Raw genomic sequence first — 17,594 nt, forward strand, 5'->3', positions numbered from 1 at the left:
TGCGTTATTTCGGTACTTATTTGGTAAAGTGTAATCACGCGTGATCATGAATAGTAATGAGCTCCGTTTTAGCTGAAACCAGAAGGTTCTTCGTGTTCTTACTACAAAGGTTAACATGTAGGTTGCTTGGAAAGGATCGATTGTGAGCGTCTGTTTATATTATTAAGTTCTCTCTTTATCCAACAAAGTGTAATAATTTATTGATCGGAAAGAACTAAAGTCGTAATACCGTAATCTTCTTTAACTCAATCGACTTGTGAAGACTTGTGAGACTTGTGAAGGATTTTAAGAGTACACCAAAGATTGGGATGAGAAGGTTTACTTACGATTAGGGCTTCTGCAGGCTTGTGGTATTATTACGGTTACGTTAATAAATATTTAATGTGACATTATAAAATTGCAGTTGGCTTGGGGACGGGTCCGATGACCAAATTAAAAATACATATATACACTGTAAACTCTTTATAACGCCAATCGTTGTAACAAAAAAAAACTCTATATAACGTTAAAATTATCATGTATCTTCCCTCCTTATATCGAATAAAATTGATCGGTCCCTTGAAATTCGTTATTCTACATACCAGAAAAGAACTTGTAATGTGAATATAATTTTAATAAAAAATAAATTCATTTTATTTGTATTATCATGTACATGTTGATAGCAAACAGACGTTTTTTTCACTGTATTTTACGTTTAAACGAACATAATCTTCACAAGAAATTGTTTTTAAACGCGCTACGAAACTTAATCAGGCATTCGACGATATTAAACAGCGTAAATAACATTAAGGTTGTAATCTACGAGCTTAAAGATTTGCATTGTGTTTAAACTTTTCGGTTGGTTGTGTCGTGGGGTGAAGAAGGGCGGATTAAGGACGCCTCGAACGAGGAAAGAATACACAATTAGTTTTCCTACCTGCAAATACCAATATAAATAGACCCCCGATTTGATGATCCCAGCACTTTTCCAATATAAACTTTAATACAACTTCGAATGTGCGGGTCGCGTGTAGTTGGTTGGGGATTTTAAAAGGAATAGGAAATTTGATAGAACCGGAACTTGGGGCCGAAACGATCGAGAATCTTCTTTGTTCAAATATTAAATTAGATATTTAGTATTCAAGCTCGTTGGCTGATAAGAAAATGCTGTTAACATGCCCGGGTTTATGTAAAGCTCAAATTGTGGATGATTCTGAAGAACACTGCTAATAGTATTATGCATTAACATCAGCGATACTTAAGTCTGTGTGGGTTTATATTTTTCAAAAGTTAGTTATCTATATTGTATACGATATTGTAACACATAACAACCATTGTTTATTAATTAGACAACTATTTAACATTCACTCAAAGAAAAAAACTTCAAAAATCGTTTAAAGTTGGAAAAGTCGTTTAGTATACGAGTAGGTACATAATATAGGCATAGCGCATCGAACATAGTAATCAATGTATAACACAACAGTTTGGAGTAACATTAAAAACATTAATATATATACCAATGGCACTAGAACCTTTTAGGTCTGTGCCTCAAATCTGTAACAGTTCCGTGATAATTTCGTCATCATAATAGGCGAGTAGGTGATCAACCTTCTGTGCCTGACACTCACCGTCAACTGTCTTGGGTCTAAGGCAAGCCGTTTTCAACACGATGTTTCCCTTCACCGTACGAGCGAGTGTTACTGTCGCCGCACACGGGCCACATGCCACAGCCACAAACGCCGCCACGAGAAGCTAGAAGCGGCTACAAAGGTAGCTGAAGTGCGCGACAGCTACTTGTGGCCGGTGGTCGACACTTGCGGTCGGTGGCTGCTACTTTTTTTAACCCTTGCCTGCAGTATCATAATGGACTCTGACGAAGAAGGTTTAATTGCGCTACTTTTGATAAAAGACGTCGTCGTAGAAGACGAAACCGTAGTTATTGGATACACAGAAAGACATTAAATATCCCCTCACCACAACAGGTCGGTAATCGACAACCATTGAACTATACATGATGAAGCATTTGGCCTCAGTGAAAATATGATGAGGCCATATTCTGGAAAATATTTGGAAAATTAAAAATAAAACTATCACTTTTTGAATCCCAAATCGCAGGACGGGATTGTATCTCTGATATAAATAATTCTATATCCATATTTATCTACCTATATGAAACACAGACTACGTGCGTGCGTTACCGTCGACTTCAGGTTAACTGAGGTAAGGGAGAGAGGGGCGCGGAATCGCGCGAGTGGCGTGTGGCGGCTTTTTGTGTCGGCGTTTAGTGGCCGGTGCGAGCCACAAGAAGCAAGCTGCGACGATTTGTAGCGTGTGGCCGCCACCGGCGCCACCGTGTGCGGCGAGTCCATATAAAATGTATGAAAACTACAGGAAATATGCCAGTGGCGGCGTTTTGTGGTTGTGGCCGGTGGCCCATGTGCGGGGACCCTTAAATGCGCACATATACAGAAAGACCATTGCTGCACAGCTGGAAATCGAACCAACGACCCTTTTTGTGCGGTTGAGAGACGCACATATTATTTTTCTATATGAGAAATTTACATTATAAACAACAGTTATAACAATGGAGGATTTACGAATATTCTTATATTGCAGTATTATTCGTGTGATTTGAAAAAAGGCCTATATATTTTGCATAACGTGGAAATTAGTGAGGCTGCGCGGCAAAGATAAATATTGCGCATGGGGTGGAAAAACGATTACCCTATCTAAATGGCGATGAAAATTCTACTGTACATGAGTAAAAAATGTTTATTAGTATGTTTGCCAAAAACTATAGATTTATTAATATGTGGATGTTAAAGGTTTCCAAATAGATTATATAAATTAGACTTATAATAATCCTTGGAATAATGATGTAAATTATGAAGCAAATTAAGTAATCCTAAGAAGTACTTTTACGGTCTAATATACGATTTTTAATTACCATGGTATTTTCAATATGAAGTCCCGTCAGAACATCGGCGGATGCTCACGGCAACTTTCAGTTAAATATAAAGTGTTTATTTTAACTTTGATAATTGAACTTTTATAATTTAAACGTTGAACAAAATAAAAATTTTAAAACCACTTATCACGATTCCCTGAAAGTTATATTGCTTTTCCGAGAAAGCTCATATAAATGGCTGCTTGTTTTAAAAATGAGTCATAATATCTTTATACTTGACTTATATTAAATTATGTATACACCCTATATTTTACTACTATACATTACTTTGTAAAATAATATACTTAGTTCATTACCTAAAAGTCACAGCTCAATCTTTGAGGAAACAGTTATTTCGTTTTGGAACTCTTTCTCTCTTATTTATGTTACAATATGATTATTATTTGTGTACTTATTGTATTATTAATTCAATCATTTAGAATAAAAATCAGCAGCAAAGAACTCTAGAAGAACAATATGTAATTAATGCAAACGTAAACTGTACGAGTATATTTTTTATTATTTGTGCCAAGGAGCTCCAAAGGCCGCATGTGTTGGTATCCGAGCAGAACATCGGTTATAGCGCTTTAATAGATGATCTTAAAAAGATTGCTAAATATACAAAACTGTCGATTCTTCTACGATTATCTAACATATAACTTTATAAATAATATAATACCCTATAGGGTGTCTTAATGGCGTCTCACCCCCGCCATGACACAAATTCTTCCTTAGGGAGGCTACGCAAGTGATTTAAAGAGATTGTCAGTTAATGATCCCACAACGGCCACAAATTTAGCCCTTTCTCGGCACCTTCTAAGCTAATGGGCTCTTTATCTTCACCTTAGCCGGCCGAGCGATATTGGAATATAAATTGTGCCACTCCTAATTAAGCTCTTAACTTGTGAAAATTATGAAGCAAATTATTTGCATAGATAAAGAAATTAAATTTCTCATAATACTATGTTAATTTTTGCATTCTTCCGTCTTTTAATAGCAGACAATTTTCTATATGAACTGTCTATGTCTGTTAAACATTATCACTAATGTGCAAAATTCGAAAAATGTCTGTTAGATAACGAATATGAGAACGCATAAAACCTTCACAATAAACCGAATACAATGCCTATATAATCAAGTTATCTCAACTGTATATTAGCGGTGAAATATGTTTATCTAAACATGACCCGAGAATCGTTTTTCTGGGGCGCCGTACGCCAAAATATTGTTATACGGAAACTACGCCATTAACTGCTGTATTTATATTCGTGTAGATATCGTTATCTTTCGTACATGTTTATTTATTTGGGTAATCCTATATTTAATTAAAAAAATATTTGTGTAATATATATATTCCAAATACGTTAAAAACAACTTGTAAGTATTTTAATTAGTAATTACTTACTTACAACAAGTAATTATAATTTAAATAAAAAAATGGAGAAAGAAACTGTAGTGTCGTTTATAACTATTAACCTATAAAAATAAATTTATCGAATTACCAAGCATTATTTACAATAAATGTAAAATTTCTGTGTATGCTTTTCTGTTTTCAATGATTTTAAATCCGACTTTAATTATAATTATTATTAAAATACACATTAGTTTTATGCATGGGTTGACTTGCGTAAGTTAATGGCAATAAAATTTGTATTTCGTTAAGTTTTCTCAAATAAAAATTTAAATTACAAATACACATTAAATTGCTTAAAAATCTGTCGAAATTATTATCCTACAATATTAATCATAAGTGTTAATATGAATTAATTAATTATACAATAGAAAATTTCACTGTATTAATCTCCATTTGTTACTAGCTGATACGAAAATTGTGCATTTACTTCGATACATATTATACAGCTTATCTACATAACGTGTTCAAAGCTACCAGTATGGTCAGTATTCCTACAATTTATGACCGAACGTTGTTCACCAGTCTTCCCACATCTTACAAAAAAGGCCTCTTTCGTTCACCCGACATCCAATAAAGTTATTCTAATATCTTATATGAATGTTCTATGGCTTTTACGAGCTAAATTAATGTCATAATTGCGGCAGTTTTGGATAAAATAAATCGATTCTTGAGTCGAATAATACCGCCCGCAGGTTGCATTGAAAATCTATTGAATAATATAACTTGAGCTGTAGACGAGCTTAGCAACGCTCAATATGTATAACGTATATTTAAATGGAGAATGAGAATTTATAGAGCTCTGTTGTAAATTTACGTAAAATTAAATATTTTTTTAGTTTTAAATTCATGATTAATTATAGAATAATTATATTTAGTGTTTTCTCTGGTAACATATATTATAAATTTTGCATACAAACTTTCTCGTTACCTAATTTATATTAATTTATAGCTTGTTTTTCGTTTATCAAGTAGGTGTTAATGGTTCTATTGATATGCTAATATATTCCTCAAACTTTCCCGATTTATCTACGTTTGATTATATTTTAAAACACTTGGAGCGAACATTTTAAACAGACAGACTTTATTTAATTTCTAGCCTCTACGGATAGCTTACTGAGCGTTGCCAATCCAATTTAAGAAGAGCTCTGAGTCTGTTATATACAACGATGCAATTCAAACGAAATTGTTTAGTTAGGGATCTTTTTAAACTGGACACTCTCATTGAAGTCTTATAATATGTTGGGTATGTAGGATACACAATAACCGGAGGAGGTAGGGTTTGATTGAAGTTTTAAGTTTATTTATAAATTGATTGAAAAATATTACGCTAATGAAATAGGTAGATAGGTACAAATGATTAGTAAAAGTGAAATAAGGCGCGACAAATTATAAATAAAATCTTTAGTTAAGTAACTAAAGGCCGGCCTTTAAAATCCTCCTTTAAACGTTATATCATAATATACTTAGGTATGAAGTCTATAATAAAATTTAAATAATAAATAACAATAGAATTATTTACGTAGTAACTAAAAATCTGTCCATTTGTTGACTGGTAACATATAATAATCTTAAGAAAGTTTGTATTCAAAGAATTAGTCTAGCAATTCAAAGGGGGAACGCTGCCAGTATCTTCGGAACCTTGCCTAAAGGGACTCCTTTTAATGATATATTTTACTTAATGTTAAGTTTATTTATTTATTTCAATATATATTCCAAATAATACTTGTTAATATTCGAAGGTTTACATGCTACGCCTATGTACACTTATAATCTTGTAGCAATGCAAAAATGTTCTTAATAAAAGTGTATTAAATTTACTCATCCATTTATCCCCAGTTCCCTCACATATATGTACGCGTAGTTAGGTAGATGGTGTTTTGTGAAATTGCGAGGAAGCAGGGCCCAGGGGAGAGCGTCTGGACTAAACACCTCGTTTTTATTGTTCCTCTTTTACCTCTACTCCTATGTGTATATTTTTATTTTAGAACTTTGTTATGCCTACATACATGAGTACAAACAACATTAAATTTATAAATCTGATTACCATCTTTCATGATAAATGTTGGAAACAACCTATATGTATGTGTAAAGAAATAATTATATATCGTTTAGATTGTTAATTGTCATGTGTCAAAAGTGACGTTTTATTTAATTGCAATATTGAGAGTTTGTCAGTTTTTTCAGTTTGTCAGTGTTAGTGTGGAAAAAACACGCGAGTTTTCGCTTGTCATTTTACATGAATTTTTGTTAGAACATATTCGAATTTTAATTAGGAATTAGATTAAAACAATTATTAGTTTGTAAGATTTTTTGTTTAAGGTTTGGTTAGGTCCCTAATCTATAATTAAGTATTTCATCATACACACTTAGATAGTATGTGAAAAAAGATAATATTCGTGAATTAAAATGTTTATTAGATAGCACATAAAAGAACAAGAAAGCTTTAAACCGGACGTACTATGAATAGGAGTTTTACGATTATTAGGCCTTTGCGGCAATAATCGCAATTGCAACTGGTAAAACAAGTTACAAACAAAAGATATGCGATATGGGTTTCAAATTCATCTCGCACCCCTTAATGCCAAGTAATCCCTAAAGTATGTACAACCATTAACAGAATCACAAGACATTATCCCGGACCAGTACTTTAATGGGTTGCTTCATAATTGTCCGCACGATTGTACCATTTCTCTTCATAACGCTTTATCATATTATGTATGAAATATTCCTTGACATAAAGGTGGAAAGGGGTCGAATTTGAAAGGGATGGTTTTAATGTTTGGTCATCGCTCCCGCTTGACCGAAGGGACAATTTAGAGGCAGACAGCGAACGAATTTGCATCACAATGAGAGGATCTCGATGCGAGGGCTTCCGCTGTGGATAAGCTGCATACATAATAGAATGTAATAGATATATGCAGTGCTTTGTCTGGAAAACTTGGAAATTATTTCGGTTCACAGTATATACTAATTGTTTCTTCTAACTTTAAGCATTTGTAGATACAGTATAGGGAACTAAATCGATTTTTCTATACAACAGTAAAATAAACGGTAAATATTTTGATAGTTTGTATAGTTTTTAAAATATGAATAAAATCTTTGATGAAAATTAAAGTGCAGAAGGTACGTTTTTAAAAGTATCATTATAAACTTAAACGGTTGTTGTATATAGGTAGATTCAACTGATATTGTATCGCAGTATTTTGTCGATGAAATAAAAATAAATTATTATTATAGCGTAGATATCTGTTTAATTGCGTGATTAACAAACGAGTATTAATTACATAATTCGATTGTCAATTGTCACGGAAGATTCACACGCGTCAAATTTGAATTCAGAACAGCGTCGAATCATCAAGAATGCATTATTGAATGCAACGAGCGAGTATTTGCAATGAACGTAATGGTCTGATATATAAGTAGACGCGGATGCAATTGTCCCCTGCAAATGAACGTGGGCATCTACAACATATATATTTATATGCTATAGGTATTATAACTGATGAAATGATTCATTTAAATATTATTTGTTATATGTAGTAGTTTCACAGCACTAAGTTGGCAAGTCGTTATTACGCAGTTGTTTTGTAGGACACGTACACTTTTTTTCAATACAAAATCTTACCACGTCACATAGGAACCAAAATTTGTAGATACCTATATAGATGTATCAACATATTTTAGTCTTCAACAGCTAAGAAATGTATTATCACCATAATATAATTTACTACTAAATGTAGAAAGATAGGTACATTTGCGAAATATTTTTGAATTATTTTAAGTCGATTAAATTTGTCTATTCAAGAGAATTATAATATAAAAAACGTCAAACAAGAACGTAAGAATGAAATTAAAGAACAGGACAATGTCTCATAAAAAGCACTTCAAATGGTTAAAACAATGAAACACCCACAACAAACTAACAATGACATTAAAAGAAAGGTTTTAAAAAACTAACAAAGATGTTCATACAATAGCTATTCAATCCTTTCCTTAAAATATGTCCACTTCCTTATTGCGTCATAAATCCTAGCGCCATTTAAATTGTTTTGCTGTCATAAAAATAACTGACAGTAGACACGGTGAACTCGGTGATACACTCTCAAACATCCTTTGAATGTCATCCAATATTTAAGTGTTTATTTGACAATAAATTTGTGAAATTTTTAGTCGATTCAGCTGTAAGCAATTCTGTAAGTATGTTTTATTTACAATTATTTTGTATTACATTTCATATCAATAACAAGCGTGTGTGTTTATTGTACAAACACATATGGTACGAGCATGATATAATTTTTGCAATTGCTTACAAGTATTATGTAAAAACAATTTTTCCGATTTAAAAAAGTGACGGAGAGTTTCTTTTTTTTTTCTTGTCTAATCTACGCCGTTGGGTTGAGAATTGGCAAGTAATTTAAATTTAGAAGCATTTATCCTTTAGGTACTGAAGTTTTTTAAGTGAAGTTAGTGATACCAACGTGATTAAATTATATTTTGATTTTTACGAAGAAAAAGTCTTATATTTTGTAACGTATTGATCAGATTCACAATTTTTCTACTTATTCATATGCTATTTCTAATTATTCCGTGATTCTAAAACAAATGATAAATTAAAGCTATCTATTCTGTCTAAACTAATTGCCGGCAAACAGGAATATCGTGAGCATATTTTAAAGGCTGTCAGTGCAACGTGACGCCAGGCACAAACTCACTTTATAATTCCAAAGTTAGGCGGCAAATTGGGGGAAACTTATGCTATAACCAGTCAAAATTACTTCCAAACTATTCCATACCACACCACTAATTAAAAACGAATGTTTTATATCGAAACCGGCGCCGAACGAATCGACAATTGTTCGTAATAACCATCGATTTAATAACTTAATCATTTATGTGTGAAAAACGATATTCTGCATGTATAAAGGCATAAAAATTCGAAATGGTTGTAACGAACCTTCGTTCACGACTATTCATAATAAATACATTATATGAAAACGTTAATAATTGGTAACAATAGTTTGTCGGATTAAAATAGCATATGGTTAATTTGAACGTTTTTTACTGTGCTATTTTGGAACAAAGAACAATTTGTATAAAGTTGAATAAATGGCTCTTGAAAATTAATAAAGCAATTATTCTCAATTAAAATATGCTCGCAATCGTTTCTTGTAAATGCCTAATCGCCTTAAACATAGTATATGTGCGAAGGTTAATTTTTTATCTATGTATTCAAAACCTCTAAGCCTTGTATGTCTACATAAAACAATTCAAAGAATGCAGGTCATTGTCGTGTGTTCGATCATAACGGATCCAACCTAACGCTACAAAATGAACGTAATAAAATCATTAAAAATACTTTTAAGCGCCCAGTTCTAAGGAATGTTTTCAGAATTTCGACTCTTAGAGAATTGTTTTTCACGATACATTAAATATTTCGCAGTCCCAGACTGCCATTAAAATTCCACTTGGAATTGAAAACTTACAAGTCTCCAGATTACAAAAATTAAATCGATTCTCTAAAGAAGGTAAGGTTTAATAGGAGTGAAGTTTGCCGTCTTGCCGACACGGACGCTTAATTACATTTGCTTAATTGAAATATTTTGCCAAAGACGTAGTACAGTCTGATACACTAGCTATACCTATAGATTAGGTTATGCTACGAGCTCAAGTCATAGAAGAACTGTAAAAATGAAGATGCACCCGTTTTAATTTCGGTATAAAAACTCAATATATCATCGTAATATACATAAGTTGTACATACTGTACCCCTAGAATAAAAGACAATAAATTTGCATATATTCATACACATAATGTGTACCCATTAATTATTGTAGCATTTTCTTAAAAAAACCTCATTCTTGTAGTATGAACTATCTCTCTAATATATTCTTGGTATATAACTTTATCAGTCGATCTGCATGTATATTATTTCCTACCTATTTGATTTCAACTGTTATTGGTTGACGACTTAGCAACCTTTTTTCTTAAATGTGAGGTAGGTACTCTTACCATAGACAATTAAACTTAAGATCATGTGACAGTAAAATTATATTTATTACTGTTTTCCACAGATAAATAAAATTAAGCCAGAAAAGTATCATGCTACAGCTTCTATGTACTTTGTTTTTTGAAGTTATACTCCTTAAGGCGCGTTATGAAAAATTGATGAGAGTGAAATTTTACGATGCGCGCGCATCGTGACACTAAATTAACAGATTGAAGTTACTTACGGAAGATGCTACGGCATTGGACATAATTTAAAAACAACATTCGAATAATAATAGAATTTATGCTACACTTAATGTAAGAGAATAATAATAAATATTTATTTATTAAATTTTTCAAATGTAAACTGAACTTTATTGACTATAATGACTCCTTTTCCAGTCTTTGATTATTTAATTGTAATTAATTATTTGCATGCAATCAAAAACTATTTTTAATAATGCCAAAGAAGTATAACTTCTTACGCGCATACATAAGTACACGCACCCTTTTATTTACATATCTATGCCTCTATAGTATAGGTACCTATATAATAATCATTATCTATCTAATGACGCTTAGGATGAGTCAATCATCAAATCATTCTTAATTATTGTCTAGGCTAGAATAGGAACGAATCTGCTATTAGAAATGTTTCACAGATTACGAATACGACTTAAAACAGAAGCATGTTCTGAGGTGTTAGTTAGCAATTGAAATAGACTCCGAGTTGTTTTATAGAAAAAGAAAGCGACGTTAATACAGGTCAAACTGTCAAACGTTTCTTAATTGGTGATTAAGTTAAAGGGCCGTAATTAAGGCCGTTGGCAGCCGTCACGTACAACATTATCAGTTTGAGAACTTTTCCTATTTTCTACAATCGCTTTAAGTTTAATCACTGTTCAGATTTCATCATTTGAACATGAACGAACTGCTGACATGGATTCGATGTGTGCTAAATATTAACAGCTGAAGAGCAATTTTAATTATATTTTATTTAAATTTTAATCAGCTGTTGACTCAGATCATATGTGTTCCATATTTTAATAGCTGAGGTTGCGCGATACACCAACAGCTCACTAGAAAAATATTATGTATGTGTGAATAGGTGTAATTAGTATTTAAGATATTGTTTTATAACAATAAATCAGATTTGAATATAGCTCTGTCTTGTTCATTTCTCGCTTCCTCTCAAAGTGGCGAAGACTACTTCAAGCCCTTAATTATCGTGGTGAGCCTGCCCGGTAGCTTTGAGATAATCCCACCACCTCGAACCTTTGATCCTACCCGTAGGGCTCCGTCTGTTACCTTAGGTCTCTTGGTGCAGACATCCCGTACTTATTTATATATTTATATATTCACTATTTATGTGTTAGGGTACGTCTGTAGGGCTTAGGGATCCGTAGGGTTGTTAGGTTCTTACGTCTCACCCTCTCATATATTTAGTCATTTAGTGCAGCTTGCTCACACATACATTACATATACTATTCAGATACTCCTGACATTCAATACATATAAACTTTAAACACACTTTTCACAGTCCACTAGCTAGCAAGCTGTTCATTGGTCCTTCGAGTAAAAAAAAAAATTGAACTACGCGGTTCCTCCCTTCCCCCGTAGGGACTAACGCTTGAGTGACCCACAGGCTGGTGAACCCCAATTGCATTAGTTTGTGGTGATCTTGAGTACGTAATTGTACTGAGTGTATTCTGTTGGAAAGCACTCTTGCGGTAGCGGATCGGTCACTGGCCTTCCACCAGCGGATCTCACCAGTGTTTTGAGAAGTCGCATATACCGTACTGAGGGCGCAGATACGCGCAGTACTTAGTTAGTTGGCTAGGGTTAGGATAGGGAAGAAGACATTTTGAACAAAAGAAGACTTACCTAAAAGACGAAATGGATGTACAAGAAATTAATACATTAATACAAAGTCAGGAGAGTGACAGCCTAGAAATAAAACGACTATTCAATAACCTAAGAAAGGATTCTAGTTCGAGGAAGACTGGGAGTTACTTACAAGAAAGACGACTGTTATTTAAAAACATTTTTTCACGAGCAAGAAATAATAATGATATTTTGAAAACAAAACAGGACATTCTCTCATCACATGATTACATTAAAACTAACTATTTCGAAAAAAATATTAAACAAATATATGATGCTGCAATGGAACAAATAGATAAAGACGAGAAAAAACTACAGGAAGTGCACGATATTTTTCACCCTTCAACATCATTTAAGACATACGACAGTAGCAAGTATAAAATTCAACGGTTCAGGATGAATCAATTAAAAAATAAAATTAACCAAGTACAAACTGCAATTGAGGAGAACAAACCTAATTGGTTCTTACAATCCAACCTACAGAGCTTACAAAATCAGTGGCAACAAATTGAGTCAATGCATGAAGAGCTTTTAATTAGCGAAAGTTCACTCGATCATGAATATTTTGCAAATAACGTCTATGAGACTATACAAGGCCAGTATGAGACTAGTGTAGAATTAATTCAAGGGAAAATTCACTCCACCCTCACTTCGACATCATCAAGGTCTGGGAAACTACCTCAGATAAAGATACCAATATTTTCCGGAAAATACGACTCATGGGGAATATTCAAAGATTTATTTACAAAAATTATTCATGAAGATAACATGATATCCAGTTGCGAAAAAATGCAATATTTAAAATCTCACGTACAAGGAGACGCGGCAAAAATAATACAATATTTACCGATTAGCGAAGTTAATTATGTCACCGCGTGGAATCTACTGACAGAGCGGTATGACGACAAACGCAGAATAAGCATGGAGTTACTTGACAAATTACTAGATTTACCCAACATTAAAAAATCGAACACAAAAAATTTACAAGAATTATATGACTCTATAAATGAATGTTTAGAATTACTAAAACAACATGGTAATGAAGTAGTATTATGGAATCTCATATTATGTCGTTTACTAAGTCGTAAATGGGATGACGAAACCAACACTAAGTATGAAGAACAGCTCGATAATAGCAACGAAATACAAGACTTCAAACAGATGATGTTATTTCTAGAAAAACGTTTCAAAAGTCTTGAAAAATCGGACTTTTCATCTACATCTGTATACAAAACATCGTTTATAAATGAAAACTCAACATCATTTAATAATAATAATCAAGTAACGAATAGAAATTTAAATTTCGATCTGACCCAGTACAATGAACCAAAACGTAAATATTGTTGGTATTGTGACATCGATGGACATACAATTAATTATTGCTCCCGATTTATAACAATGAACGCAATTCAGCGAAATAATGTTGTTCACAATAGAAATATGTGCCGACGCTGTTTAAACCATATCGCGTCAAAACAATGCGTGACAGAGAAATTTAAGAACTGCGAAACATGTCAACGACCTGACCATAATACGTTACTTCATGTAGACAAACCGACGAAACAACTTTTTGAACCAAAAGACAAAATATCATGCACGAACATGCATACAGAAAATTTAACAACTAATGTGATGAGTAATATAACATCGAATGTTTCTGGCACATTAAAACATACAAATAATACCGTACTATTAGCCACAGCTATGGTACAGACTACTTCATACGACGGCATGCCACATTTGTTGCGAGTTTTATGTGATCAAGGGTCGGAGTCGTCCTTTTGCACAGAAGAAGTGGCGCAATTATTGGCATACCCAAAGAAAAAAATCTGTGCTGACATCAAGGGAATCGGGGATGAAGAACCGAAACAATCGAGCTACAGTATAGGGTAAAAGCCGGATAGTTGCCTCGGACGGATACATGCCCCGGTGTTTAAAAAACTATGTTAAGATTATAAGTTGTATTGGCGCTTCACTACAATAAGTAGTGACTGCCCCTCAGGCCTAAATGCCACGTAAGCCATCGGAATAGGCCCAAGTGTTTTGTCCGTATGAGCAAAAATCTTCCGCGGCGAAACTTTGAAGGGCGTTATAATTATATTGGTAAGTAACTTCTATTGAATATTTTTATTACTGATCGTGGTTTCAGTCAACTTTTTGTTTCTTTGCATGCATTAGAGTTTAAATTACACTGTTTATCATGTTTTATTGCTAAATATTTTTTATTTATTTCGCAAATAAAAAGGGCAAGTATCCGCATCAAAAAGGATAGTCGCCCTACTTACTTTCGCGGATAGTTGCCCCTAGAGTGACTAAAAATTTCCTAACAAGCAAAGACGGATTTTATTTTTTTTGCTGCTTTTTTGATGTTTATTCGAATTTACTTTGTCTCTAACTTGTTGTAAATTAAATAAATATCTACTTCACAGTTTTATATATTTATTATAGATAAGCAAAATGCCTCATCAACATCAACTGGACAGAAGATAGCTTAGCACTTGCCTTCGAAAAATTGAGACAAAGTTGGGATTAAAGCACAACTTTATTAATGAGAGTAAAATGGCTGAACCTCAATGGCTAAAAAGCTTTCTTGAAAGAAATCCTGATATAACTTTGAGACAAGCTGAGGGTTTATCAATTGAAAGAGCGAAGGGTCTCAACAAAACAGAAGTTGCAATTTTTTTCAAACTATTTTAACTGAGAATAATTTGCTGGATAAGCCAGATAAAATATTTAACATGGATGAAAGCGGTGTCTAACTCAATAATAAAATTGGTAAAGTATTAGCTAAGAAAGGTGCTAAAGCAGTTAAATCAGTTACTTCCGGTGAAAAAGGAGAAAAAATTACTGTTGTTTCTTAATATTTCAAATTGTACTTAATAAAAGATCTCAGTAAATTATAAAGACTGTTAAATAAATAATAAAGATTACTCTAATTGTTATAAATTTCTTTCTATCCAAAATTAAAACGCACGAGGCAAGTATCCCGCGAAGCATTTTCTACGCTAGGCTACTATCCGCCATAGTAGGCAACTATCCCTTTTCTGAGAGGTGAAATAAAACAGTATTTACTCAAAACCATCGTTAATGATGTATACAAAAATAGGCTTTTATAGAAGATAAAAGACCTATGTTGCGAGATACATACTGAATAATTTTCAGAAAGTTCATATTTAAAAAATATAAAGCTTTTTCGAAAAGTGGGGCAACTATCCGGCTTTTCCCCTAGATATAACATTACGACCAAGACTTTCTAGTGATTATAAATTACCTGTATCACTGATTGTATTACCAAAACTTACATCTTCACTACCAAGTAATGACGTACAACAAATACAATCGCTTTGGTTAAAAAATAAAGTGATTGCAGACCCGACTTATTATAAAAAAGGGCCGATAGACATAATATTAGGTGCTCAGGAATACAGCAAAATCCTTTTAAAGGGGTTTGAAAAACTAGAAGACGGTATACTTGCTCAAGACACGGAATTTGGGTGGATACTATCAGGATTTTGTTCCAGCAACAAAAACAATGGAATAAAGGTACTTAGTTGTACAACACGCACAGAAGAAGTAAAACATTTAACTAAATTTTTGGAACCGGAAGAGATACCACAAAAAATTACTTTAAACAATGACGATACAAACAATAAACAAACAGTGATTTCAAATAATTTGGCAAGAATTTGTCATCACAAGTGTAATTCGAAACTAAAAACATTTAATATCATGTTTACACTTTTATTAATATTTCAACTTTTTTTTACTATGATAGCGGCAGAAACTTATAATATTGAGGAGATTGATCCAGGGTTTTACATCGAATACATTGGTAACAAATTACTTAATGTATCACTATTGTACCCATTACTAAAAACTTACGACTTCACTACCAAATTAAGACGTAAAATGAAGATAGGAGATAGACGACTACACGACAAAACTTAGGAGGATTATGAGAAATATTTACTTATACAATAAAAAAAAAAAAAAAAAACTACAAATACTTTACAAAATAATACAAATACTTATACATTTGGGCGACAGCCGCCAGACAACTACAAAACTACATTACAAAACAATACAAATACGTATACTTTTGGGCGACAGCCGCCTGACAAATACATTTATACATTACAAAACTATACAACTACATTACAAATAAATACATTTAAAAGGCAAAGACGACGACTTGGGCGACAGCCGCCATACAACAATTTACAACACGACATATCCAAATGGATAAACCAAAAATAAAAGACAATTACATACAGACAAAAAGACAGTTTTGGGATGGGGCAAAGAATATTGTCACCGGTCTTAAACACATGGACGATTAGTGCAATGCTTGATAGCTGCAGGACGATTTATAGACAAGATAATGATATTTATAAAAAGAAGAAGGAGAAGAAGAAATTCAAGTTCATAATATTCTAAACTTATACTTCAAGACTTATTAATAACAAAAACATATTTAAAAAATATATAACTATATATACAAATTACATAATATATTAATTAGTATTTAATGTTACCTATTCACACTTTATAATAAGCGTATGCAGGAAATACAAGTATGTTTACGCAACACATATAGATACTTATTACCTATAGCCATTCAATTAATAATTATAAACAAACGCCTTCTATATGTAACGGAGTAAAGCTGTTAATTTAACAAATAACATTAAAACGATTAGCTAAAAGAAAATTGTTTTGTGTCGCGGGGGGAAAAACATGCAGTTAATTAATAAATAACTGCATTGTTCAGCACATTTTGAAATACATGAAATATTTTAAAAAAGTTTCTCATGTAAAGTTTAATTTTTCAAGATTTTTTCAACGTTGGTAAAATTAATTATTTTTATTATCACGAATAACAGACAGCGACATGAAGGCGGTTGGAGATGCGGTGCCAACACAACAGACGGGTCTACGGTCATCGAACGTGAGTGAAGATTCTAACTAAGGCAACAACCTGCTTCCACAACGCACCACATCGCGCGTGCAGGAGACTCTGCAGCTGTACCAGCCTTTGCAGACTCTGTGGGGCGCCAGAATGTTCAGATTTCATCATTTGAACATGAACGAACTGCTGACATGGATTCGATGTGTGCTAAATATTAACAGCTGAAGAGCAATTTTAATTATATTTTATTTAAATTTTAATCAGCTGTTGACTCAGATCATATGTGTTCCATATTTTAATAGCTGAGGTTGCGCGATACACCAACAGCTCACTAGAAAAATATTATGTATGTGTGAATAGGTGTAATTAGTATTTAAGATATTGTTTTATAACAATAAATCAGATTTGAATATAGCTCTGTCTTGTTCATTTCTCGCTTCCTCTCAAAGTGGCGAAGACTACTTCAAGCCCTTAAT

The 17,594-nt window shown here is 32.9% G+C and overlaps 1 protein-coding gene across 1 annotated transcript; it reads left to right on the forward strand.

Annotated features, from left to right (window-relative positions):
• The first annotated feature begins 11,229 nt into the window (after nucleotides 1-11,229).
• On the forward strand, nucleotides 11,230-16,288 carry LOC125049565. The gene is made up of 2 exons (XM_047648935.1): nucleotides 11,230-14,097; nucleotides 15,439-16,288. The coding sequence occupies exons 1-2, from the start codon at nucleotides 12,222-12,224 to the stop codon at nucleotides 16,155-16,157; spliced, it is 2,595 nt and encodes an 864-aa protein (XP_047504891.1). The 5' UTR covers nucleotides 11,230-12,221; the 3' UTR covers nucleotides 16,158-16,288.
• The last annotated feature ends 1,306 nt before the right edge of the window (nucleotides 16,289-17,594 follow it).

This window comes from Pieris napi, chromosome 5 (assembly GCF_905475465.1).
Source record: "Pieris napi chromosome 5, ilPieNapi1.2, whole genome shotgun sequence".
Taxonomy (NCBI): Eukaryota; Metazoa; Arthropoda; class Insecta; order Lepidoptera; family Pieridae; genus Pieris; species Pieris napi.

What these genes read in the sequence shown, in the direction of transcription:
- LOC125049565 (XM_047648935.1), top strand. Translation starts at nt 12,222, where the DNA reads ATGGATGTACAAGAAATTAATACATTAATACAAAGTCAGGAGAGTGAC. An exon ending in ACAATCGAGCTACAGTATAG is followed by an intron (nt 14,098 to 15,438) that starts GGTAAAAGCCGG and finishes CTTTTCCCCTAG; the next exon opens with ATATAACATTACGACCAAGA.